This window comes from Pangasianodon hypophthalmus, chromosome 2 (genome assembly GCF_027358585.1).
Source record: "Pangasianodon hypophthalmus isolate fPanHyp1 chromosome 2, fPanHyp1.pri, whole genome shotgun sequence".
Taxonomy (NCBI): domain Eukaryota; kingdom Metazoa; phylum Chordata; class Actinopteri; order Siluriformes; family Pangasiidae; genus Pangasianodon; species Pangasianodon hypophthalmus.
In genome coordinates this window covers 10,854,722-10,881,013 of record NC_069711.1, presented here as the reverse complement: position 1 = coordinate 10,881,013, position 26,292 = coordinate 10,854,722, and the positions used below count along the sequence as shown (strand labels likewise).

General features: G+C 39.3%; 2 protein-coding genes across 6 annotated transcripts in view; one reads left to right on the top strand and one right to left on the bottom strand.

Moving 5' to 3' along the window:
• The window catches only part of necab3 (N-terminal EF-hand calcium binding protein 3), a 40,814-nt gene extending 33,795 nt beyond the window's left edge, over positions 1 to 7,019 (bottom strand). Inside the window, exon 1 of one of the 2 annotated variants that reach the window (XM_026927245.3) lies at positions 6,704 to 7,019. In XM_026927245.3, coding sequence (XP_026783046.1) covers positions 6,704 to 6,820 — 117 coding nt within the window. In that variant the 5' untranslated portion in view covers positions 6,821 to 7,019. Of the gene's footprint in view, positions 1 to 3,004; positions 3,199 to 6,703 lie in introns of those variants that run through there. The other variant, XM_034299987.2, reaches the window with a different exon arrangement.
• A 500-nt stretch (positions 7,020 to 7,519) lies between these two features.
• itcha (itchy E3 ubiquitin protein ligase a) lies at positions 7,520 to 25,254 on the top strand. Of its 4 annotated transcripts, none has more exons than XM_026916061.3 (25): positions 7,520 to 7,695; positions 8,678 to 8,784; positions 14,476 to 14,540; positions 14,680 to 14,821; positions 14,930 to 15,054; positions 16,017 to 16,148; positions 16,602 to 16,644; positions 16,939 to 17,117; positions 17,363 to 17,546; positions 17,746 to 17,841; positions 18,026 to 18,200; positions 18,328 to 18,397; positions 18,570 to 18,654; positions 18,879 to 19,007; positions 19,196 to 19,268; positions 19,391 to 19,462; positions 19,574 to 19,662; positions 20,130 to 20,289; positions 20,609 to 20,742; positions 21,130 to 21,270; positions 22,027 to 22,147; positions 22,246 to 22,350; positions 22,459 to 22,555; positions 22,678 to 22,750; positions 23,200 to 25,254. In XM_026916061.3, exons 3-25 carry the CDS (start codon positions 14,516 to 14,518, stop codon positions 23,297 to 23,299), a joined length of 2,550 nt encoding a protein of 849 aa, XP_026771862.1. In that variant the 5' UTR covers positions 7,520 to 7,695; positions 8,678 to 8,784; positions 14,476 to 14,515; the 3' UTR covers positions 23,300 to 25,254. The 4 variants fall into 4 exon arrangements, with proteins under 4 accessions (XP_026771862.1, XP_026771852.1, XP_026771871.1 ...); XM_026916051.3 differs by having other exon boundaries at positions 8,622 to 8,784; XM_026916070.3 differs by lacking the exon at positions 8,678 to 8,784 and having other exon boundaries at positions 18,334 to 18,397.
• The last annotated feature ends 1,038 nt before the right edge of the window (positions 25,255 to 26,292 follow it).

Here is a 26,292-nt window from a genome sequence, read left to right as displayed (position 1 = left end):
AACCAAATACAACAGACTTAATTATGATATCTGTAAGAAATAAGACCTGGCTACTAAAGGCTAATTTACACTGAAAGATTTTAGTCACACACCGTTTTCTGTTCTAAGTAGGTTAACTTGATGCATCATAAAAACACAACCATTGTGCTGCTGGGTTTTTTATGTGCACGTATGTACGTAAAGTGCAAACTCCATATAAATCCAGTCTAATATACAGTAACACTACCGTATTATAATAACCAGTCTATTTACATAATAGTCAGCAGTATCAGTGCTGTTAGAATACCAGCAGAATTATTGTCATGAATTCCCCTTCTCGGCACGTCGTGCAGTTCTCACGTTTTGTTTTGGTTTGGGTTTGTCACGTGCTTGTGTCTAGCCACGTGCATTTGTCATGATTCTGGTCTCGTTTCCGCCCCTGTCCAGCCATTGGTGTGCTTTTCCGATTGTTTTCCTGTGCTCTGTGTTTGTGTGACTATTTATACCCCATGTGTCTGTCTTGTTGATGTTATCTTGTTGATGTTATCTTGTTTTCTCATGTTTCCTTGTTCCTCGGTATACTTTCCGCTTTCGACCTGTGAATGTTTTCGTGTTTATGATTATGGGTTAGGCTTGTGCGATACAGATTTTTTTTCCCTGATTGCGATTTTTCATTTTAAAATATTGAGATAAGCGTCCATTTCAACGGTTGTCCATTTCAACCATTTGAGGTTTAAGAAAAGTGCAGGATAATAATATTAATTATTATAATTAAAAGTGTAATAATAATATTATCAGCTGTGCAGTCAGGAACTGCAGCAATCACGAAAACTCAGGTGGATGGTGGATTTTCAGGTGCAGCGTAATAACTCGTAGGGACGATACTATCTTGTATATTACACAAGCGTATTATAGTGTATTGTTTAGGCTGCATTCTTGTTTGTTGCTGTCTGCCTGTGAATTAACCATCACTTGGACTTATGATAAAGATTAGTGCATTACTCCTAATAAACTCCATGCTGATTTTATGCACTTATCTCTTGCCTCAACTTACCGCATGTTACAATTATCAGTGTTGTTCTTCATACAAATCGCTTTTCCTGAATTGTTTCCACAATATATAAAACTTTACAAACGTGAAATCAATGGAGCTCATGTGAAACAGTTTATCTAGATAAAGCTCTCTGGCACAGGCCTTTAATTTTGCTGTCATATATAGCTATTTGTTTTAAAAAAATGGCTGAAATTATGTTTTTTTAGAGACACTTGTCTTTCAACATCATGTGTTTGCTTGTAATGCAATCAGACTTAATTATTATGGAGTGACCAATGACCATTCATTTCCATTGGTAATAGCACAAATTTGACAATAATTATGTATTGAAAACAAACATGATTAACTATAGCGTATATAGTGATTTAATTGCTGGTCTGGACTGCACAATTTAAGCATGACAATTTTATATTGCTTATATCTGAAAACCCTGCCAAAGGTAAAAACCATGTACAGAGCGCATGTGACTGTGGTGTGGCTGTTGACACTCTGTGTCATTCTATTTACAGTCATCATTTACCTTGTATCCAAGTGTGTGTGTTTATTACACTACCACTGAAATATCAACCTAAAACATAGTGGAAAAATGTCAGAAAATGTCTGTTAGCCAGCTAGTTATTTCTTAAATCTATATAAAAATCAGTAAGTGAAATCTATCTGTATGTCATTGTTAAAGGTTGTTAAAGGGACAGTAAATAATTGATATTAGGGTATTAGCCACAACTCTTAATAATGCATTCATTCAAACCTAACCACTTTTTCCATCTGCAATGTTCTGCACCATGTGACCTCCTACACCAAAGGACATGAAGATACCAAAAACACACAATGCCTCATTCTTTTGCATTGTTTTTCCATGTGTGCTATAATCACAAAAATAAAACACATTATGTGTTTCACCCTGATCAAATGTACCTAAATCACATTAGTATGCACAAAGGACACACACATGTGCAAAGATTTTTATGCAAGCACATAATCGCACATCTTGATGCTCCCTACGCCTGCAGAAACTGATAGCCACATTCTCAAGGACAGATGGAGCCTGTAGCCAGGCTACAGCTGCTGAGTAAATATCTTCTGTGTGTCCTGCTCACACAGCACTGTGTGTGAACATGTATGGGCCAACTGCGGAGGCACAGCAAACAGCCTTGTACAAACACCTACTAAATTACAGACTCAAAGAGATACATTTAAGATGGAGCGCCATAGCTGAATCAAATGCAAGAAACCACAATAAGTCAGGTTGCTGATACTGAAATGACAGCAATGACTCAGGATTGTCATTTAAATAAACCTGGATCCAAATAGACTCTTTGCTTTTCAGCTCTCTCTAGCCTTTTGACACAGACTAATAAAACTGAGTCATCACCATCGACCAGCGCAACACCAACAACAAGCCATCAGTCCTACTCACAGAAACTTTATTCTCTGTGCCTGCTAGTTGGCAATAACTGACTGTTAGCTGCTAAGCGCAGGGTAATACATCATTAACTATTCACTTTAAAGGTCAATCCAAGCTTCCTAGAGAGAGATATTGCATCTGGTAGCTCTTTGGCAGGTGTTGAGACTGTAGGGAAACTCACTTCCCACTGTCTGTTTTCCTCTGAGACAAAGAGAGGAAGATAGAGATAGAGCATGAAAAGAGAAAGGACCTTGGAAAGAGCCTTGAACAAGGTGCATTTATTCTATCCTTATATATTGTATACCATTATACCACAGCACTGTTGATTTCTTGATTCTGACTGGTCAGAAGGTGTTGATTAATTAACGGTGTCGGCTGCAAGGCAAATCGGAGCTTTTTTTATGCGTTTGTACTTACATTTCTATAGTAACAGCTGATTCACAGGGATTCATGCAGCAAATGCTCCACGTAATCTAAGCCTAATAATAAACAAATTGTCGTTTAACAAATAAAAACATATCATTTTTGACATGGTGAAGTTTTCTGATAGGAGATGTTTTATTTACCATTTATGGAAGGAGTCTCCAGTGTCAGCGCTTAACAGTCAGAGGTGAAGCTGTTCCTTTAAGTTTTCCATTACATTCCTGACAGGTTCCGATTTCTCTGTAACACGGCAATGTTTAGGTTCCAGAGTGGAACAACAGAGATGCATCCACATTACTTACAGTGAACAGTCTGTAAGTGAATCCTGACAATACCACAACCATCCGTAGCTAGGAGTCCAAGAGAGAAAACTTGGCTGTTCTCTCTGGGTGGGAGGGATAGCCTTAGTCTCTCCCCTGTCAATCAGAGCGACGCTAACCAATCGTGGGTGTCTGTGAGCTCATGTCTGTGGTAGAGTGCCGTTAGCACTTTCCAGCAAATGTGTTTAGTTGTCATGTGATTTGGCACGCAAGATGCAGTGGCTCAGAGGAAGTACATGCTAACCTTCACCCTCCCCGGTTAGTAGCTGGAATGTGATGGGGAAAGCTGCTAATATGTGGCGAGGGGCAAAATAACCATATTGGGGGAAAATTATAACTGCTAAAATATAATATAATTTAATAACATTAAATGTAACTATAAACCGTTAATGTGTACGATGTGTCATCCACTGATTAACAATTTCATTTATGGCAAATTGCTGTGGTATAAGAGGAATAAATCACTTTGGGATGAGTACGAAAGAAAAATTATCAACTTTGAATCATACTGTTACATCATTGATTATTTTCCTACATGCCAATAACAGCCTACCCAGTTGTATTTTATTCCCTACACAAACTAGTTTTAAATGCTTTGCAATGCTCTTTTGAGGCTTGTGCATCATTTGTCTAATTAGAAAATGTCTACAGTACCAAAGATTTCTAATAAAAAATAAACACTACAGTGCACAATGTATAATGATGGTGTGTAACCACCAGTTACATTTGACTCCTGGGTTTACCTGATTATTTAAATATATTGCAAAGCAAAATAAGGGAATATAACAGCAGTATCATATTTTGTCTGTATTGTGCAGCCCTACTAAAAATAGCTGCAAGACCTTAAGCAGTTCCTGGGTTCTCTTTTACCATCAGCTACCTTTAGAGATTTGAAATTGTGGACTCTGATAGAGCAGTCCGTTATTAGCCTCAGGGAGTGAAACTGGGCTCAAAGTAATAATTCTGACGAATGCTTCAGATTATGGAGACCTCTTCCATGCAAAAACTCATGCTACTTACAGAGAGCAATAAGCTCTCGCTGCATTTGTGAGCTCTTTGTGTAATTGAATTAATGTTTTATTATCAAGTCATGTTCTTCATTTCCCTCTAAATGGTTTGTCTTTCTGTCATTCGGAGGAAATTGTGAAATCAATTCTCCATTTATACTGTATTTATGATTTTATGGTCCATGCCTTAATTTAATTTGGCTGTGTTTTGCTGGGGAGAATGGCATAAATTGGAGGTTTGTAAAGAATGAATAGGGAGGACAGGAATAGCCTCTCTGGGTCGTTATATAGCACTCATAATCCCATCTATTCATGATAGTGGTGTAAATAAGAAATTAATTGATTTGATCTGCGCTCGTTATTGTTCATGGAGCCACAGCGCTTCTTCAAGGTTCCTTTCAAACCTGTGGTTGAATCCACAGCCTAGTACATACTCCAGCACTTTATTAACTCCTGAGGTATTGACTAACTCCACAAGTCTGACATGAACAAGTTCACAGTGTAGATTTTTTCTGAAAGACAAATATACAGTGAAGTTTTAGACCACATTGAAAATCTGGGATTTAAAAAAAAATAACCAGAAGGTTTTAGAATTTTGAAATATTTAAACCAAAGAAAGTAAATGCTCAATAACTTGAATATTTAGTTTCAAGATTCTGCACTATTTCTAAGTCCCTATATAAATGCAAGCAAATCTGAGATCTTGACCATGGTACCTGCTTTGTACAAAAGGTCAGATTTTCCTCATGCGTAATCTCTTCTATTGAAGCATGTGTTCAGACAACATTCCGATGGATTTGATCTCTTTGATCTAAGGTTTTGCACAAACATGTGGAGTCCATTCCAGCTTGAGTGCACACTGTCATTAAAGCAAAAAGGGGACAGACGTATACTAAGCAACTCTGAAATTCATGTAAACATTTCAAAGATTCTACTTTTCTCTCAAGTTGTTGTCAATGCATCCATCCATCCATTTTCTGTACCGTTTATCCTACACAGGGTCGTAGGGAGTAACCCGGGGGGACTCAGGGCACAAGGCAGGGGACACCCAGGACAGGGTGCCAATCCTTCACACACACTCACACACCCATTCACACACTACGGACAATTTAGAAATGCCAGTCAACCTACAACACACGTGTTTGGACTGGGGGAGGAAACCAGAGTACCTGGAGGAAACCCTCAAAGCACAGGAGAACATGCAAACTCCATGTACACAGGGTGAAGGTCGGGAACAAGCCCCCAACCCTGGAGGTGTAAGACAAACATGCTAACCACTAAGCCACTGTAATTGTTGTATTAAATTAGAAAAGAATGCAAAATAGAAGCATTTTCACTAGTGCTCTCAGACTTTTGGAGCCCACTGTACAAACAAAGGAAACCTGTTCAAGCTTAAGGATTATAAACATGTTTGAGTAGCAATACCATTCTCTCTGGTACATATATGTTCCAGGGGCTAAAATGGAATATCATCCACTTTACTCCAAGTCACGACCTGCATATTAGAACCACCCTGACTTATCAAACATTTCATTATGTTAACATATAACAAATTTAACTACCTGTACAAGCATGAGCTTGAAATGCTGCTTCTCTGACAGAAAAGAGAAGTGAGAAATTGTAGGGTTGCAACTGCAGAGGAAAAACTGGATTTTGTGCTTTGTGTGTGTTTGCAACCTCATCCTCCAGATCGTCTCTTCCCAAATCTGCCAGTGTGTGACACACACACTCACACACACACTCACACACACACACACACACACAGGTGTGTGGCTTTCAGACCCCTGTACAGGAGCTTACTTAACCATGCAGAGAGAACATCTGCACCTTTTTCCTGCATGAAGCTTCAACACCATCACCAATCAAATTTCTAATTCAATCTAACACACACACACACACACACACACAGAATCTTGTCCTGCATTGACAACCTCCTACTTGGCTCTGCGATTTTCAAAGAAAAGCAACAAAAACCATCTCAAAGATGGCATGTTGACTTAAAATTCAAGACCTTCCTGTCACTCATGATAGTGTCAGTGCTTGTTTGGTAGATGAGGTGTCTGTAACACACCTCTGTGTCTGTAACACACCTCAGAATCTGCACATTCACTGTGATCCAGAACCGTGAGATAAGATCTAAGATCTAACCATTTTTAAAAAAATCATCACTAAAAACAAATATGTAACATTTTATCTTAGTGTGGTTTTGTGGAAACCTTCTACCTCCCAAGTTACTGACTTCACAGTGATCATCAGGGAAACACTGTGAATAATCAGCAGGCATGGCATCTGTGTGTTCAGGTCTGTGTCTCTGCAGCGGATGCAGGAGTCCTCAGTGTGCAGGTCATTATTCAGCCTCACAGGAGACTCGTGTGTTTCAGACAGCCACAGACATCTGGCATGATATCTGACAAGCTGCTACCCTAGCTCCATGCAATATCATTTCCAGACTGTGCGAAAGCAGCTGGATAAATCCGCTTTATGGACACAGGCTATGTGTAAAGGCTGGACTTACGTCGTGAAAAATGGAAAGTCCGTGGTTGTGCTGCAGCTGCTGCTCTTGCTCTGAGCGAAGATATTCTCGCTTCGCTGACTGAAGACACATTGTGATCATCTCCGTGCATGCCAGCATCTTCTCCTGTGCTATGTACACGACTAACAAGATGATGTCAACTAGACTGGATCCTTTTGTTTGCAGGATCTGAAACAGATCTGAGAATGTTCTCTTCCGAGCTCGGTGTTGCGGTACTGTACCCTGCTCCAGCTAGCGGTCCTCCGCAACCAATGATGCTGAAGAACTTTTGCTAGCCAGAAGCTCCGCCCACCTGCACGCTGATTGGCTTGCATCTTATTTCACACTCTTCCGGAAAGACACTGAAGCCGTGATGCGGATTGATCAAGTAAGACTACTAGACTAGTATTAGGATTTAAAAAAAAAGAGAGGCCTAGAGTATTTGTACATGCCTCTTATTATCATTATTATTATTATTATTATTATTATTATTATTATTATTCACAAACTGTTTAGGGGTTGGGTGAATGCTGGGCCTGACAAACTATACACTGCAGATTTAAATAAACAACTGACTTGTTAAGTGTCTAAGTTTTAGTCCTAAACAAAAACCCCACACGAAGTCGACAGTGCTATCTGGTGGCCTTTACATTGATTTCCGGTGCTGAGAATGCTTTCTCTGTTTTTGTTGTGGTTGTTGTTATTATTATTATCATTATTATTATTATTATTATTGTTAAAGTTGGTGTTGTCACTGTTCTTATTATTAAAGTTGATATTTGTTGTTAGTGTTACTCCATGCGGTTGCTATGCGGGCTGTTTAGACCGGAGCCCGTCACCAACGTCACGGTTTAGGGAGTCACGTGACCGGTAAAGGCGGCCGTGTGGAGGACCTCTGGTCAATGGAATAAAACGACAAAATGTCTCAAGAGGTGGGAGTCTGTTTTCTCTGCAGCTGCTGAACGTCAGGCACCACATACCTTCATTAAAAGCAGGTAATGTCTCTTTTCGTGTCTTCATAAATAACGACAAGCTGATAAATACCCTTGTGTTTGTACTAGCGTTAGCTAGTGAACTAGCCGTTTCCGCCTGGTAGCTGCGGCGGGTAGCGCAGGCTCGCGCTGTGTGCTAGCTGCCTCTGATAGCGAGCTAAGGCTAACGAGTAGAGGAACGAAGCGCGTGAGAGTCTGGGAACTTTCTCCAGGACTCTTTCGCTTTACTGGCTCTGTTCTTCAACACGACTAATTACCATCATCACGATAAGCACACACTTGTGATAGAAGGTCTAGGAAGGTTTAATACTAAAATAAATAATTTATTTCAAAGCTTGCTATTTAAATGAATGCTAGCTGGCTATGGCGATGCTGTTTAACTTGCTGGCTAACTAACCTACGAATGTATGACCCAGCGCTAACACTGGGCTTTACTGTAGCGTTTCAAATACCGATAAAACACCAGAGTGGAAAATAAGAGGTGTGCCACAGTGGTGGTCATTAAAGCTAGCATACAGGAGCACATAGCTGTAACTGTTCAGTTCCTGTCAGTGCTACGTTATGAGCAGATTGCTCTAAGTGTCGGGAGTTACCCTGATACAAATAACAAGCACACGCCAGTCTCTGGGTTTTAATTCACTTCTGTTTTGCTGCTTTCAGCCTTTTATTTGAACAACGTAATCTCCTGTGTTACGTAACTGTCGGCTTTACAGTGGACTACTGATATTTGGCTCTGGAAATAGTAGCGTTGACGTCACGCCGCGTTGCATGTCGGTGCAGCTCCTCGTGTTGGATAGAAGCTGAGTGTGGGTAGTGTAGTGTAGTGTAGTGTGTGTTGTATGTAGTGATCATGTCACCTGTGACTGTGAGTGGGTGTGTCGTGATGTTTGGCAATGCTGCCGTGTCCAAAACTGCCACGAATCTTCCAGGAGAAAAACAAAACTCACCAAGTGAATCTGCTGTTTCACTTTTCCTACCTGGAAAGACAAGAAACAGAAGAAGTGATGAAAAGCCAATGTGTGGGCTGAGTGAGTGCTGTGTGAAGGGAGATCATCACACTCAACCACATCCTACACCCGCATTTTCATTCCGGTAAGTTTGTGTGTGTTTGTAGGTGTTGTTTTACCTATTGATGTATCAAGTGTTAATGTCTTCATATTTATACACTCACCAAGCACTTTATTAGGAACACATGTACACCTACACATTCATGCAATTATCTAATCAACCAATCGTGTTGCAGCAGTGCAGTGCATTAAATCATACAGCTATGGGCCAGCAGCTTTAGGTAATGTTCACATCAACCATCAGAATGGGGGGAAAAAATGTGAGCTCAGTGATTTTGACTGTGGCATGATTGTTGGTGTCAGACGGGCTGATTTAAATATTTCTATAACTGCTGATCTGGGATTTTCATGCAGAACAGTCTCTAGAGTTCACACAGAGTGGTGCAACAAAGAAAATACATCCGGTGAGCGGCAGGTCTGAGGACAGAAATGCCTTGTTGATGACAGAGGTTAACAGAGAATGGCCAGACAGTAACTCAGATAACCACTCTGTACAATTGTGGTGAGCAGAAAAGCAAGTCAGAATGCACAACACATCAAACCTTGAGGCTGCAGTGGGCACAGGCTCACCAAAATTGGACAGTTGAAGAAAAACGTAACCTAGTCTGATGAATCTTGATAGGGTCAGAATTAGGGTCAGAATTTGACGCCAACAGCATGAGTCCATGGATCCAACCTGCCTTGAGTCAACAGTCCAGGATGGTGGAGGTGGTGTAATGGTGTGGGGAAAGTTTTCTTGGCACACTGTGGGCCCGTTAATACCAATCAATTCTATTTGAGTATTGTTGCTCACCATGTGCATCCCTTAATGGCTACAATTTACCATCTTCTAATGGCTACATCCAGCATGATAATACACCAAAGTCATCTCAAACTGGTTTCATGACCATGACAATGAGTTCAGTGTTCTTCAGTGGCCTTCCCAGTCACCAGATCTGAAACCAACCTTTGGGATGTGGTAGAACGGGAGATTCGCAGCATGAAAGTGCTCCTGAAAAATCTGCAGGAATTGTGTGATGCAGTCCTGTCAACATGGAACAGAATCTCAAAGGAATGTTAGCAACATCTTGTGGAATCCATGCCACGAAGAATTGAGGCTGTTTTGAGAGCAACGGGAGGCCCTACCCAGTATTAGTACAGTGTTCCTAATAAAGTGCTCAGTGAGTGTATAATGTACATTAATCATACATGTTTTAAATGAAAGAAGTCCTTGTCCTTTGAACACGCCGAGTTAAATTCTTTAACTGTCAAAATGTATTTTGGAAACACATGCAAAATGGTATGAAATCATGTACAGGGTGTCCCAAAAGTCTCCACACATTGGGGACTATGTACGCCAGCACCACGTCGTTTGTGCCTTTATCCGTGGATGTTCGTGGGTGTCCACTTCTTGGTTGGTCCAGTCTTTTTGAATTTGTTAATAAGTAATAAGCCATAGTGTCTTGCGTTGATATACTTGCCACGTTTCCTGTTAAAGTCCATTGCAATCTTGCGACACCTTCCCAATGATTTCAATACGTTCTTCTTTTGTCAAAGGCATTCTTAAAGGCTATCTGAAAAATATATATATAATATGTACTAAGTATGAAAAATTTTGAAAGACATTTTGCTAGAAGTGTGTTAATTTCCCGCTTGTATGGAGACTTTTGAGACACCCTGTAGTTTGTTTACAGCAGGATGACAGAGTCCTTGAGAGGAATTTTTTTTTTTTTCTCCTTCCGCCCTTCCCCTCTCCCTCTTCTATCTCCCCTCCTCTGGTTCACATACCTCTTGGCAACATGTGTACAAAATGTGGGACAGATGCCTACAAGCATTCAGATTATACACATCATTTTCTACATGGTGCCTTTAGGCATATCAAAACATCTCCTTCGGCTACTTGGCAGCAATATTTTTTTCATTGGATTGACCTCGATATGAGGTTCGACAGAAACAAATGTTGTACGCTGACAAACTGACATTCTCTCGTCAGCCTGATGTCTCTAGATTCACAGGAAAGAAAGTGCATCCTTTGCATTGTGAAAGAACAGAGCAGCAGTGATGCTGTAAAGACAGCAGTGGGTCCACTTCACCAGCCTGTAGAACATCCCCTGTTGTTAGACAAAGAGGGAACTCGTACCTATCTGGAAATAACTTGCCTAAAGGCAGGCTCAAAGTGTTTATATAAGAATTACCCCCTAAAAATACTATTACAGTACGGCGGTCATCTCTGAGCCATACTCACGTTGTAACTTGGCAGGTGTGAGGGCTGAGGCTCTTGTTCAAGGGCCCAACAGTTGCACCTTCGTGGTGCTGAGTCTTGCACTCACTACCTTAGGATCAGTAGCCCAATGCTTTAACCACAGAGTAATCACTGGCCTATTTTATTGCTTATAACATGCAGGACTTTTGATGTTGATATAATATAAATATGCACATTTCAATTCAAGCATGTTTAAACCTTAGGGCAGGTCAAACTCCTTTTGAGATTTGTATCCAGCAGTTTCACAACTGTATGAAGCTTTGTATGCAGAGAGTTAAGTTATTACTTATAGTGAAATAAAGACTGAAGATAAGATCAGTATTTTCATAATATGAACCAAACATATTTGGTTTAATTAGAAACTGGACATCAGTGTCTAAACCAGTAGTGGGCTATTGCAAAGAAAATATGGTTGTAATATTTAAAAGTAGTCACATAGTTTAAGGAAGTAGTATTAAAGCACTGTTGACCTAAATAATTTTGGATCCTATTATCGTAAACAAAGCATAGCTATGAGAATGAGTAGACCAATTCACTTACACATATCATAATACACTGCGATAGGCTGGCATACCATCCGCGGTGTTTCCCGGGTTAGGCTCCGGATCCTCCCCATCCCTAGCCAGGAAAAAGCATTTACTCAAGATAAAGTAATGAACATCATAATATGTTTTTATCGTAAGGTAGAGAGCTCATGTTGAGAGTGGAAACAGCAGGTGAGCATATGAGAGAAGATGTGTTCTCGTGGCTGCTAGGGCATGTTCAGAAGTACCCAGTTATGCAGGAAAACCTGGCAACAACGCTACCACTGTAAATACACAAGGCATGGGTTCGTAGTTTTGTTCTGAAGCACTTTAATGACTTGCTTTATTCCTGTAATAAGGAGATGTTGAAATTCACTTTAAAACTGCATCATAGTTGCAATAACCATAAATCTTTTCTTGACAGGACAAGCAGCATATGAGATACTGGAGACCTGTACAGACTGGAAGCCATCTTTACATTTGTGGCGCAATGAAGAAGGGTGATTTGCTCAGCAGGCAAATAGAGACCAGCAGCATATGGAGAAGGAGGAGAGAAGACATAAAAATAGTAAAGAAAAAGTACAGTGAGAAACAGAAGCGATAGCAGTGAGAGCAGTGCAGCAGAGCATGCAGCCAGAGAAGCCCAATGATGTGAGAAGGAGATGGCATAACATCTTGATGTGACAGTAGAAGAGTGCAGTTTGTGCACACCTAGTTGTCATTAAAGCAGTCGTCTGTTGAAAGAAAACATGAACGCAATAAAATAAAGATTGTGATGGCCAGGTACAGTACAAAACTCCAGCACACATCTCTTCAGTGCACACCAAAAACTGTTTATGCACTTAAGCACACTGTGTGCTTTGTAAACTTTGTTAGCGGCCATGCCAGTTTGCCAAAGGCTTTCAGAAACCGCAGTGCACTCATTGGACCATGCAATCTGAAGTCACTGGAAGGATCATTTTCCAACAACAAGCACAGTCTCACAGAGACATAGCTTCTTAAAAACAAGGAGCTCTCTCTTTAATTTCTAAAGCATTGAATTAGAAGCACAAGTCACAGACAACAGTGGTTTTCTTGACAAACTGCATCCAGGTGAAATGATTTTGGCAGATCATTCACGTCGTAGGACTGAAGTGAAGATCTCTGCGTCTCCACGTGGATTCTGCAGGGTATTATCTGTCTCATCTTCTCATCCATGGCATCCGCCTGATGAGGGCTTTTGTGGAGGCAAAGTATGTTACGTATAAAATGCTGAGCAGGCTATTGTCTATCAGTACAGTTCTGCCCTCTGACACCTTGTTGTTACACCTTGGACATGAGGCCAAGTTATCAGACAATACTTAGTGCAGTAGATGCAAAGCTGTTAGTGTAGTTCTGTGTTGAAATATTTCAACTTTTCTCTGCATGAAGAATAAAGTGAATTGTAAATAAATGCCTACTGTTTTCATTGCACATACAGAAACACACATCATATGACACAAATGAAGCAAGATTGATTTGGTTGGTATTTTTTTATTGTGTTTATTTGCCAGATTTGTCTTTGTAAGATTAAACTCTTCTCTTGCTTTTTCCAATTCATTTTTACACATTCATTCATTCATTCATTAACTTATGCTACTGCCTCATTAAAAAAAAAAAATCTTTTTTGCCTTCATTTTTCATACAACTGTATTAATTGTGAGAGAAAACTTAACAAAACACAGTTTCATCCTCTTTGTATTCAATCATACTTAATCATATTTAATCCTACACTGCAGCGTCTTCGTACTAGCACTAACAGTTTAATGAACTTCTCCTCACCCATTCCAATAAGCAGTGCAGATCCAGGGGATTCTATTGTGTGAACCTTAAGAGACAGTGTACATGACCAGAGTGTACTCCTCCTCATGAGGGCCTAAACGTAGGAAAAATGGGAACCTATGCCGGACAGAACTTCCTTAAACTTGTTAGGGCCCAGAGGATTGGGTTCTGCTTTAGGTATGATCGTGACCTGGCCTAATGGAAAGCTGTTAAGATGCTGTAAAGGGATTTTCAGCAGAGTGGGGGCTAAGAAGGGTTTCTGTGAAGACTGTTCCTACTCTGTAAGATGTGGGAATCTACTTCCTTCACATGAGGAAATAATGTGACTCTTATCGCAGCTGAGCTTGTGTGTGTTTAAGAAGAAATTTCTCCAACATTAATTAATGATAAATAATATGTTAGGATTTTGTAAAAACAATGCATCAACTGAGGTTTTCATGTGAGGGCCATTTTCATATTGTGCTTTTTTAGTTAGTGACCCATAGGTTTATGTTCATGCAAATGTCACTTTTTCATTATTTGAGCCAAAAGTGAATCTGTGTTTACACATTTTGTCGAAGTTTAGTTTTGCATGTAGATTTATGTCCAGTGATTTACAGCTGTAATAAAGGGAAGTTTAGCAAATCCAGTTAAGATAACCATTTTATAAGGGTTTATTCTACATGCTACTGCCACAACCCTGTTGAGCATGCACCATGACTGCCTTCTGCATCACTGTTGTGGCTTTAAATAAATCATTACTTGTGGAAGCAAACTTATTGAGAGGCCAACAGGCACTTGAAAGGCAATAGGAAAAGGACTAATGCTAAATGGAAAGTAAATGTTTAAAAAAAAAAAAAACAGTGAGAGATGCATGTAATCCTAATTATTTGTTAATAATACAACTGCATTGCTACATATTGCAATTTCTTGTGAATTTCAACCTGTGTATTGTTAAGTCTAAAATATAGATTTTACAATCTGATTAGGGATTAAAGCTGTACATTTAATCATTCTCCACAGTGCTTTCTCTGCTGAGCTTCTTCGGCTATCTTCAGTCTAGTGTTTGTTAGAACTGACCTGTGCCTGATTGTCCTGTAAAATCCGGCCATATTTTATTAGAATCTCAATGCATGTCCATTTTAATTGTGTTTAATTTTTCCCCCCACAGATGCATCTGAGCCATAGCAGCTACTGTTAATGGCTACACAATGAAGGCCCAATTACAGATAACAGGTGGGTATTTCTAGAAACATGGATGCGCCGGATTTGATAATATGGATTATATGATATGTACATTTTAACTATTTGTCTACTCAATTTCAGTTCAAGGTCATTTTGTGTTTATACTATGGTTTTATCTCTTGGTCATTAGTTTTGTCAGCTAAGCTGAAAGAGAACAAGAAGCACTGGTTCAAGCCTAGTCCGTATGTGGAGGTAGCTGTAGATGGCCAGTCAAAGAAAACAGAGAAGTGCGCCAACACACTCAGCCCCAAATGGAAGCAGCCCCTCACAGTGTAAGTTTGAAAAGATGGCATGCCATGTTGAGCTTACTATCGTCTCTCAATTATAGATATATGTTTTTTTTTCTTTTGCTTATCTTTTGCTTTTTTAATCTCCTGTAGAATCGTTACCCCTTTCAGCAAGTTAATTTTCCGTGTCTGGGGTCATCAGACTCTCAAAGCAGACATTTTATTGGGAATGGCAACTTTAGAAGTCAGTGAGACCCTCAAATCCAGTGACATGAAGAGTAAGTCCTGTTGTCTTTCACATTTGGGTTTTATGCACAGTAAATTGTCAGTTGTGTGCATTGTATGTGTGTGTGTGTGACTTACTCCCTGCTTTGCTGTTGAGGAAGGCAGGTGAACTGGATTAGTGCCTGATTCACAAAAGCATTTATAGGGACTGCACACTCATTGGCCATGTGAACATGAGACACAAGCATGAAATATTGCCTCAAATTGCAAAGGCTGGAGCAGTACCTGCTGGTGGTGGAGGTGAATTAATTATTTATACTGAGCATCCTTTTCAGATATCAAGCATATGGTGTCTGAGGGAAAAATATAGAAAACAGCCTATATATAGGCCTATATTGGATGTCACATAATGTGACATAAGAAAAATTAGTTTTAGGTGAATCTTTTGAAATATAGGACATAACAAACAGCTTTAGATTAACCCTAAAGTATGTCATGCTGTCATATGATTTTTGTGTAGAATCTTTTTTTATTGTTGTTGTTGTTGTTGTTGTAGGGGGAACATTTTGCTTTGTGTTATGGTCTTATTATTCCCACATCGATAGCCTAAAGATTTCACAAAACATTTTATGCCCAAGACTCCCCCTTGTTCAGTGGATCATCTCAGTAGTACTGTAGATTTGTACCTAAGAACTGCTGCTGGAATTATAAAGACCATGATGCTCATATTGAACACCCTTTCAAAACACTTAGTATTGAGTGAGTTTATAGTATCTAAACTATGTATAATCCCAGGGTTTTTGTTATTTATTTATTTATTTATTTAGCCACTGTCACCTCTGGCTTTCTCAGTGGGTACCTAAATCTACATCCAGATTTGTGTAAAGCTGCTTTGTGACAATGCCTATTGTTAAAAGCACCCAACAAATAGAAGGGAATTGAGTTGAATTATTATTCACCTTTATCAACACATTTCTTATAATGCTCCTCTAATGGTGTTCTTTCCTTCTCTTAGTCCATGAGGTGATACGGACTCTGCCTCTGAGTGCAGATACAGATGGCAGTGACTTGGTGGGAGATCTGTCTGTGTGTCTGGATGGAATGCAGGTGGATCCTGAAATATTTGCTTCCGAGGAACAGAAGCACAGTAAGACATCTCCTTGCTAACAAAACATCAGCTCTGCTCAGGTTTACCCTTTACACTGATCTGTACAGAAGATTCAGTGCCAGAGCAAAATGCAATTACACCTGTGGAAAAAAAACATGAAATGCAACAAACAAGTCTTTACTGACATGCAGAAACCATACCATACTGTAAAACAAAAGCTTCATTGTAAGTGATCAGCAAGGGATTGCTTTTTAAGAATAAATGCTGTCAGAAGTTGAATGTGATCCACCTTTAAAAGCAATCCACTACAATTTCAATGTGTAGTCTCATTTAAGACAGAAAGGCATGGAATCTTCTGGAGCTTTTCACTAACTTACATCCTAACATGAAAATAATAATAAATAATAATAATAAAAAAAAAAATAAAAAAAAAAAATCTAATACACATTTTCAGCTTTTTGCATAAATTAACTGTGCATCGTTTTTTCTCAGATGGTCCACCAAATAGGGAATCTAAGCAAGAGGCACCTGGAAGGTACAACAGCTTTCTCCTTTTTATTTAATACCCAAATGTTGCTGTTTTTATGGAGTCTGAATAATTTTTGTCTTTATCATCTCACATTTTTTTTCTGTTTTTGATTTTTGTTTATGTGACTATCAAATCCAAGAATCCAAAGACGTGCCTTAAACTTTGTAAACTAATATATGCAATTCCTATTTAAGTTGGACATTTTTTCCCTTTCCTGAAACCAGTGTACCATCATTTTAACACAAGATTTTCATTCTGTATAAAACATCATTTCCCGGCATGTGCGTTTGTGTGTCTCAGATCGAGTCGAGATTCTTCACCCTCCAGTGACCTTGCTGATGATTCTTCACTGCCCAATGGTCATGCTGTGGGAAGTACAGGGTCTCCTTCAACTTCGACAGGAGCTCTGAGACCCCCAAGGCCCCCTAGACCCCAGAGACCACCTCCTCCCTCCCCCCAGAGACCAAACTCTTCCACAGGTACCACTTTCACTTTATTGTTGCTGTTTCAGAAGCGTAATTATTTGATTTAACCTGAGGATGCACTGAAGGATACACTGAAACTCATTTGAAGTAGCATTTTTGTTTCTCCAGTGAATGTAATAAACTGTGCAAAAATGTTGATTCTTGATTTATACTGAATAAATAGATTATAAAAAAAAATCTGTGATATATTGTGATAAATATTTTTGGCCTCATCATTCAACAACTGTCAATCTGTTCAGCCTCCTCTACTGGCTCTACTCCAACCCATGGCAGTGGTGGCCCAAGTCCAGACTCATCCCCGCGCTTATGTGTGAATGGAGAGGCAGCAAGCCAGGGATCAAACTCAGGTTCAGGGTCAGCCCTAAGAGTGAGCCCCACTCCCCGCAGAGTGTCTCCCATCAACAACGGCCCACTTCCTCCTGGGTGCGTCTCTCTCTCTCTCTCTCTCTCTATGGAAACTTTATCAGATTCTGAGATATTCATGACTCTTTCACACTCTGAGTTAAGCACTAAAAAAATGAAAAACTCATTATAATCCAAAAGTGAACAATTTGTTTCTAATTGGTAGACTTGATGTACATTGTCTGACTTGATTTCCTTGTGTTTGTTTTGCATATTGTAGCTGGGAGCAGAGAGTGGATCAGAATGGTCGTATCTACTATGTGGATCACATTGAGAAAAAGACCACCTGGGAGAAACCTGAACCTTTGCCTCCTGGGTACTGTAGTCTAATGCATTGATATTTCTAGTGCATTGATATTTGTCTTTTAAATTAACATGGGTAGCAGCAAAGCCTAATAAAAAGAATAAAATGAGAAAAATCTGCACTTAAATATGTACTTAACAGATCTATTTGTAGTATACTGAATGAATGGTTATTAAAATATTTTTGTCTCGGTTAGCTGGGAGCGTCGTGTGGACCCGATGGGCCGAGTGTATTATGTGGATCACATTAGCCGGAGCACCACGTGGCAGCGGCCCACTGCAGAGTCTGTGAGGAATTATGAGGAGTGGCAGAGCCAGCAGAGCCAGTTACAAGGAGCCATGCACCATTTCAACCAGAGATTTATTTTTGGGGTTAGAACACACACATATCTCTCTTTACCATTTTCTTGCTGTCTTTATTGCTCTAGATAACAGTAATTTTTATCTGCCATAATGAAGTGATTTTTCTTTTCCTTTCTGTTTTTTTGTCCTTGTAAAGCAACAGGATCAACTAGGGACAACTCCTAATAAAGAGTTTGATCCACTGGGTCCTTTACCACAGGGATGGGGTGAGAGTCACTAACACATTCCCAATGCATTAGCTGAACTTTTCCTTCAGTCTCACATCACAAACCTGTATAATTGTGTGAAGTATGAAATCTGAAATCCTAAATCCTAAATAGTTTGGCATTGGCCCAGTGCTTGAGCTTGAGCTTGTGTGTCTACCCTTTCTGCTTACAGAGAAGCGAACTGACGCAAATGGGAGAATGTACTTTGTTCATCATCCTACACGTTCAACACAGTGGGAGGATCCTCGTACTCAGGGGTAGGAAAATACTCATCATTAAAGCAAATGATACATTTACATTTAAAACAAATGATACATATATTTGTATAGCTGTCCTCAGTTTAGTCCCAAAACCTCAAAGTTCTTGAATTTAAGAACGAATTTAAACATTACAGTTAATGGTGACAAAAATACTAGCTCTGTTCTAATTAGCGGTACAGTGTATATAAATAAAATGTGTGTGTGTGGGGGGCGGGGTTCAGGTTGTTGAATGAAAAGCCCCTGCCAGAAGGTTGGGAGATGAGGTTCACAGTGGATGGGATTCCATATTTTGTTGACCACAACAGGAGAACGACCACCTACATCGACCCTCGCACGGGCAAATCCTCACTGTGAGCCCTTTTCAGCATTCTTTTGCATGTGTGCAGCTTAAATTAAGAGCTGCTGATGTTTATGATAATGACAAACATTTAGCCAGCTTTATCAGTCTAAAAAAATATTCCTTGAGGCTAATTCAGTTTACTGGAACATATTGGTCAGTGCATCTTGTCAGTTTTGACTTTGTCTCTATGCTACACAGAGAGAATGGCCCTCAGATTACCTATGTGCGTGACTTTAAAGCCAAAGTGCACTATTTCCGCTTCTGGTGTCAGGTATGTTCAAAATCTGCAATAATGATAGTGATTGACTTTTATACAAGCAATTTGAACATGTAATTTATTATGGCAGATTCTTTCTTGTAACATGAATTATTTATTTTGTTCGCTCACTATAGCAACTGGCAAGGCCTCAGCACATCAAAATTCATGTCAGTCGCAAGACACTGTTTGAGGATTCCTTTCAGCAGGTCAGCATGGACACCTTTGTTCAGTTGACTTGGTTAATCAGTTGCTTTAGAAGTCCTTATTTACAGCTAATTATGATTAATAGTTCAGAGTCCAAACATTTTTTTTCATAGATCATGACTGTCCACCCACAAGAACTGAGACGAAGACTATGGATCATCTTTCCAGGAGAGGAGGGACTGGACTATGGAGGAGTAGCTAGGTGTGTTTATTACTCGGCTACATAACATCTTCAACCTGTGAGATGAGATGACCTGTCATAATTCAGGAGGGCGCTTTCCTAGAGCTATAGCTACTTATTTTGTTTCACGTATCTGTGTGTTCATTGCCACAGCTTTTTAATGGTAGACTGCCTTTATCCTAGGAACAGCTGTGAATCCAGCTACTGAAATACACACATTTCCAGGGGTGGTGGTTAAAAATGGATCCAGATATTTTCCCTGTACATTAATATGCAGATTTGGTTCAAACTGAAGCACCATTTTCTTGCTTAATTAGGTCATAAATCAACTCCTTTTCTGTTTCTACAGCCTACTTCAGTTGTGATTTTCAGTAATAGTTGGGTCATGCGGGTCACGCACATCAAACTAGGCCAGTGATAAGCAACATAAAAATAAACAATATTTGCCAGCTGTAATAAGATTAATTGTATGTATATGTCCATTGCAGGGAATGGTTTTTCCTGTTGTCTCATGAAGTTTTGAACCCCATGTACTGTCTTTTTGAATATGCGGGTAAAGACAACTACTGTCTGCAGATCAACCCCGCCTCGTCCATCAACCCAGACCACCTCAAATATTTCAAGTTCATTGGAAGATTTATTGCCATGGTACACACATTTTCAATTTATTCCATAAATGATAAACTAGTAAAGCCGTAAACAGAGACTGCTGTTCAGCATTAATAACCAGTTTTGTCTCAAATCATTCCATTGATGTAAAGCATATATTTATGTATACTGTGTAAGGCATGTTAGAGTGGAAGTGCAAAAAATTGGAATTTTGGCTGAGATGGCTGAGATCAGTATAGACAGTTAGTAATCTAATTATTTTTTGGGTGCCTGAATGCCATTTGTCTGTTAACCCTAGTTGAGTAATGGTTGTGTATTGTACCTGAACTGTTTGTTTTAATTGTCTGTTTTGCCCCAGGCTCTGTTTCATGGGAAATTCATAGACACTGGCTTCTCACTGCCCTTCTATAAGCGGATCTTGAACAAGCCTCTGGCTCTGAAAGACCTGGAATCCATTGACCCTGAGTTCTACAACTCCTTAATCTGGATCAAGTCAGTGAAACTATGCTACTCTCCGTAATAGTCGTGTTAATCATGACAGAGCAGTATCTGTCAAGGACTGCTGTGTGATGAGGGGGGAAAAAAAGAAAATAAAGGATTTGTGATGTTCAGGATAAGGTTCCTTTCTTAAAGATAAGAAGATATGCAGTACGGGTTTGAGAAAAGTGATACTGATATCTTCCCAGAGAGATTTCCCTGATAATGCTATTTACGCATTTTATGTATGTGGGTTGGAGATGTCATCCCCATCATCCTTGTTATAGAAATACGATGACATTTTTTATGACAGGGAAAATAACTTGGAAGATTGTAGGCTGGTGATGTGTTTTTCTGCTGATCCTATTACTGAATAATGTTTGCAATGGCATTTACACACAGGGAGAATAACTTGGAGGAGTGTGGGCTGGAGATGTATTTCTCGGTGGATAAGGAGATCTTGGGTGAGGTCACTACTCATGAGCTGAAGCCAGACGGCGGAAACATTCTTGTAACTGAGGAAAATAAGGAAGAGTATATCAGGTATTAGCACAGTAAGACCTATTGTACTACTCCTGAGTAGACTCGCAAGCCAGACGTCTAGCTTCTTTAGAGAGTCTGGTACATTTTGTCAGTAAACATGGGCTGCCTTCTTTCGCAGCAAGAGGCAATTTGACCAACCACAGTCCTTTTCCCAAACATGCGAGAATAACTCGTCACCACTATGTGCTTCACAGAAAACTCATAAACTTGGTGCAATATCTTGATCCAAAATGCTCATTGTGTATAGGTGTTCAAAAATTTCCTGCTGGAAACCAAAACATTGAACATTTGGCGGTTGTAGCCAGAAAAGCATACAAAATATACCAGACGTTTCATACGACATGAGCAGATCATCTGAGGCTAATTCAGGAGCAGTTTTTAATTTTTAGAGCCCTCTGCTGCCTTTAATGCAAATTGATCTCACCGACTGTTCAAAATTCACACCCGTTGTGAGTTGCCTTTTAAGGAAAAGTGGCAGAGCTGAGCATTTCTCTTTTAGCTGGGGTGAGGCTAATTTATGGCCCCAAAAATGTAAACAAAAGTCTGAAGAGAAAAAATTAGCCAAAATACTTGCATAGCAATATTGCAGGCCAGTTTTTAAGGTGTCTGTCAAATTATGTGGTTGTCGTAGGCCTTGAAACCTGTTTAAATGTTATATAAACTGCACCCTTACAACTTGGTAAAATAGCTGTATTAATAATAGTTTCTCATATGCCTGAGAATACTGAGAAAATGTGGGTTTTTCTTTTTTGTCAGGCTGGTGGCAGAGTGGAGGTTATCCAGGGGGGTTGAGGAACAGACTCAAGCTTTCTTTGAAGGTTTTAATGAAGTCTTGCCTCAGCAGTACCTGCAGTACTTCGATGCCAAAGAGCTGGAGGTACAGACCATTACATCTATAGTTGCATTATTATTTGTCTTCTAACTCCATTCATCTTTGAAAACCACATATCATAGTATATACCCACGTGTCCTTAGGTGATGCTGTGTGGAATGCAGGAGATTGATCTTTCAGACTGGCAGAGGAACACAATCTACAGACATTATGCTCGCAGCAGCAAGCAGATCATCTGGTTCTGGCAGGTAAGTCTGGCTTCTTGTTCACAAACACTCATACAGCACTTTGAGAGATGAGTTCAGTGCTTGATAGAAAATTGCCTGCAGTCTCAGTCCTTCACTGTCCATTTGTAGCTTATGAAAGAAATGGACAACGAGAAGAGGATGCGTTTGCTACAGTTCGTGACTGGGACTTGCAGGCTTCCTGTTGGGGGGTTTGCTGACCTCATGGGTAAGTGTGTTATGAGCTGCTCCTGCATCCATCATGTGTATTAAGCTGTAACCTGTCTATATATTACTAATCTCTATCAAGGTTTCCTAGGAAGTGAATATAAATACTGTTTTATTCAATAGGGAGCAATGGGCCACAGAAGTTCTGCATCGAAAAAGTGGGAAAAGAGAACTGGCTTCCCAGGAGCCACACATGGTGAGTTTACTACAGGGCAAGTGGTGAGATTTGAAACATTTTGAGCTGGTCTCTGAAATATTGTAACCTTCACTTTTCCATGTCTCTCTTTATAACGGTGTGTAATTCTGACCCTAAGAAAGCATTTATTTGGGCACGATAAAAGTCATAATAGCTTTTCCTTTTTTGTTGTTTATTTTGTTCTTCATTTTCCTTAACATTTACTGCCACTAAAACTTACTGGGCAGTGGTAGCTCAGTGATTAAGGCATTGGGCAACTGATTGGAAGGTCATGAGTTTAAATCCCAGCTACCATTGACGGGCCCTTGAGCAACACTCTTAGCCCTCAGGTGCTCAGCTGTATCCTGTCTCAACTCTAAGTCACTTTGGATAAAAATGTCAGCCAAATGAGGAAAACGTAAAACTATGTACTATTTGACAATAAGGTTATTTTGTTTTTACCATAACAGTTTCAACCGTTTGGATCTGCCTCCCTATAAGAGCTACGAGCAGCTTAAAGAAAAGTTGATGTTTGCCATCGAGGAGACAGAAGGCTTTGGCCAAGAGTGATGCATACATCCACACCCCTGCATGTCCTCTGCACGTCTCCATGGCAGCAGCTTACCATTCAGACTTATCTGAAAGAATGCTGCTGAACGAATGAAAGAGACGACGTGAGAAAAGAAAAATTCTTGAGAGCACCATTCCTTCATCACATCACCAAGGCTCACATTTCCCCTCTGATTTCAGATGCACTGTTTGAAATTTCACTCTTTTGTGGTAATGCTGTCTTCTTTAGTCATCTATGCACCAGAATGCCTGGGCTTAAATAAACTAAACCCCACATAAGAGACACATGCGCATATACATACACACATACACACATGCACATACACACATGCGCACACACACACACACACACACACACACACATACACATACACACTGTCCAGGCTATGCACCCCGGTTGGCTGGATTCACCATTAGTATTTTACAAGACTGTTTTCCTGTTTGTTTGTTTTTTTGTTTTGTTTTGTTATGTTATGTTTTGTTTTAACCGTATACCTGACTCGTTTACAGTTGGGCACTTGTTTTTCTGGCAGCACTTACAGTAGTACAACTGTATGCATGAATATTCAATTTTATTTTATGGGCTCTCAATCATTTAGGTAGCTGTCTGAGTCTGCTGAGGTATAGAATTCCGATCAGAAAGTTTTCTCACTGATAAAGCACTTTGAGATATGAGCTCAATGGCTAAGAAATTTGCCTGAGGTGATGATAGTCGATAAGCATATAAGGCATTGGGTTAGTAATTAAATCTCTTAAGAAAACCTGGAGAGAATCAGCATCTAGTTTTAATCTCCAGGTGACTGGAACCAACTTTCCCATTTTAGAAATGGGTGCATGCTTTTAGTGCAAGTTAAGTCATCTGCTTTTAGTGAACCAAATTACCCTAACATGTGAAAGGAGTTGGGATGTAATGGTCCAAGTCTGGTTTACTTGTATCTCAAATAATATACAAATCCCACATCCTATTTTCTGAGAATTTTTCAAAAATGAGCAAGGCTGAACACGAATGCATATTTTAATACTAGGACGTACATGAGTTCAAATTCTGGTTGATGCTATTATGCTTTAATCTGGGAAATAAAATTAATTAAAAAAAAAAAAAAAAAGTTAAACTGCACCTTAAATGCATTTAAGTTCCATTTTGACAGTTTTCTTTTCTCTCCGTTATCAAGCCCCTGAAATGTTCTGAGGTGAGCCGATTTTCAATAGCTGTGAGTCTGACCATGCACTTGTCACTTTCTAGTTTTCTGAGCAGGTTTAGATTTCTCCAGAACTGTCCTGAAAAGCTCTATCCCTTTAAAGACCTTGCCATGCTTTAATGTAGAAATCAGATGTTGAATACGATCACCAGTAATGATTTTCTTGGGCATTTCAGGTCGTCTACTGCTAAAAGGTGCTTCATTTTCATTACTGGTGTTTTCTTTTTAAAGAAATTACTGACAGGCTGTTTGCTTTAGGAATTAGAATTATTCGGAGAAATGCAATGTTGTGTATATAATCTACTATGTTAATATACAATTCAAAAGGAAAATTCTAGCCACATAGTTTGAAAGACCATAGTGAGGTACCTGTTTTCACTGTAGGGTCCGACCACATCTGTGTTTGACAAAAGCAACAATAATTATTACATTTATTAATAGTAAGGTTAGTATAGCACTAGCTCGAAACCCAAATAGAGATAATGAGAGAGTTCTATCCCGAAACCTCTTTAATATGCTACACAACTCCCCTCTCGAAACTGTGAGCCTGTGTCATTAATGTGGGAGTTGTAGTACTTATTTTCTTTATTAGTTTTGTTCATAAAACTAATGGATATGCCTGAATAGGTCAGACCTATTGACATTATATCTTCATGTGTCAGCACACTAATAAAGCAGACAAATGCACTGCAGTTTGAATAACGTGTCTGATTTAAGAAAAGAAAAAAAGTAAGTGAACAGATCAGCAATCTGTGATTTCTTGGCTAATTACTGGATTAATCTGCCTGACATTAAAATTATGCAAAATTAAAATATCATGTTGTGATGTACAGTGAGATGGATTCCAGTGCTGAACATTAAATGGATGAAGTTGTCTACATTTCTGTGAAATCAACTATTTATTTTGTAAAAATAGTGGTTCTCGTTTTTTCAAAGAGCTACAATGTCCGAGTATGGTTTAAATTTGCACACAGCACAATGCACAACAGACTCAACAATGTACTATTTTATCTTAAGTTAATCTTGAGTTAAATCCTTGTAGCCAAAACAAATCCACATAATTGATAATGCAGCTGTAGCTCTAAATGCTCTGAGATAATTTGTCAACAAATTGAGGTCAATATTATGATGTTCAGACGACCCCCCCCCCCCCCCCCCACCCCATGTAATCATATCTTAAAAACCATTAGAAGGTATGCAGAAAGTTTCAGACTGTTTCATCTCTTTATTTTCTTATCTAACAAAGGCATTGTAAATCTTGTAACATTTAGCTTATCTTTTAATAAGTGGGGTTTAATGTTATTTTGAACGAATTTTATTTTTCTTATGTGGATGTGTACAGTTGGTTGATTCTTGTCAAAATATTCTGAACTGAAGAAATAAATATATAATGCATTACTTGTACTTGTCATATTCTTATATTGTAATACATCTTACATCTTACAGTCATGTTGATTCCTGTTAACAGAACTAGAAATTCAACTGACAATACCAGTTACATTTGAAATGGGGATAAAACGTTACAAATTGGATGGTTTATTAACCTCAGTTGGGTTAGTAAAGCATCAGGGTGCACATGAGGCCATTTGAGTGTTGAGGTTATTTTAGCCTGGGGTACTTTTAATAATCAGTTATTTGCATATAAATTAAGAGCAGTGTTTTCAGGATTTACTGCTATGAGTTTGTTAGTGTTGAATGCTAGCTGTACTTTTGTGCTAGTGTTGCCTAAGTGTATACAAAATGTTCAGTAGTTTCAGCTGTTATCGCCATCTACAAAGGTTTTTGAATATTAGG

Bases quoted from the DNA above. Each gene is read 5' to 3' on its own strand.
- itcha (XM_026916061.3), top strand. From the start codon at position 14,516: ATGAAGGCCCAATTACAGATAACAG. The intron at 17,547-17,745 runs GTGCGTCTCTCT...TGCATATTGTAG, and splicing joins AACGGCCCACTTCCTCCTGG to CTGGGAGCAGAGAGTGGATC. The intron at 21,271-22,026 runs GTATTAGCACAG...CTTTTTTGTCAG, and splicing joins AATAAGGAAGAGTATATCAG to GCTGGTGGCAGAGTGGAGGT.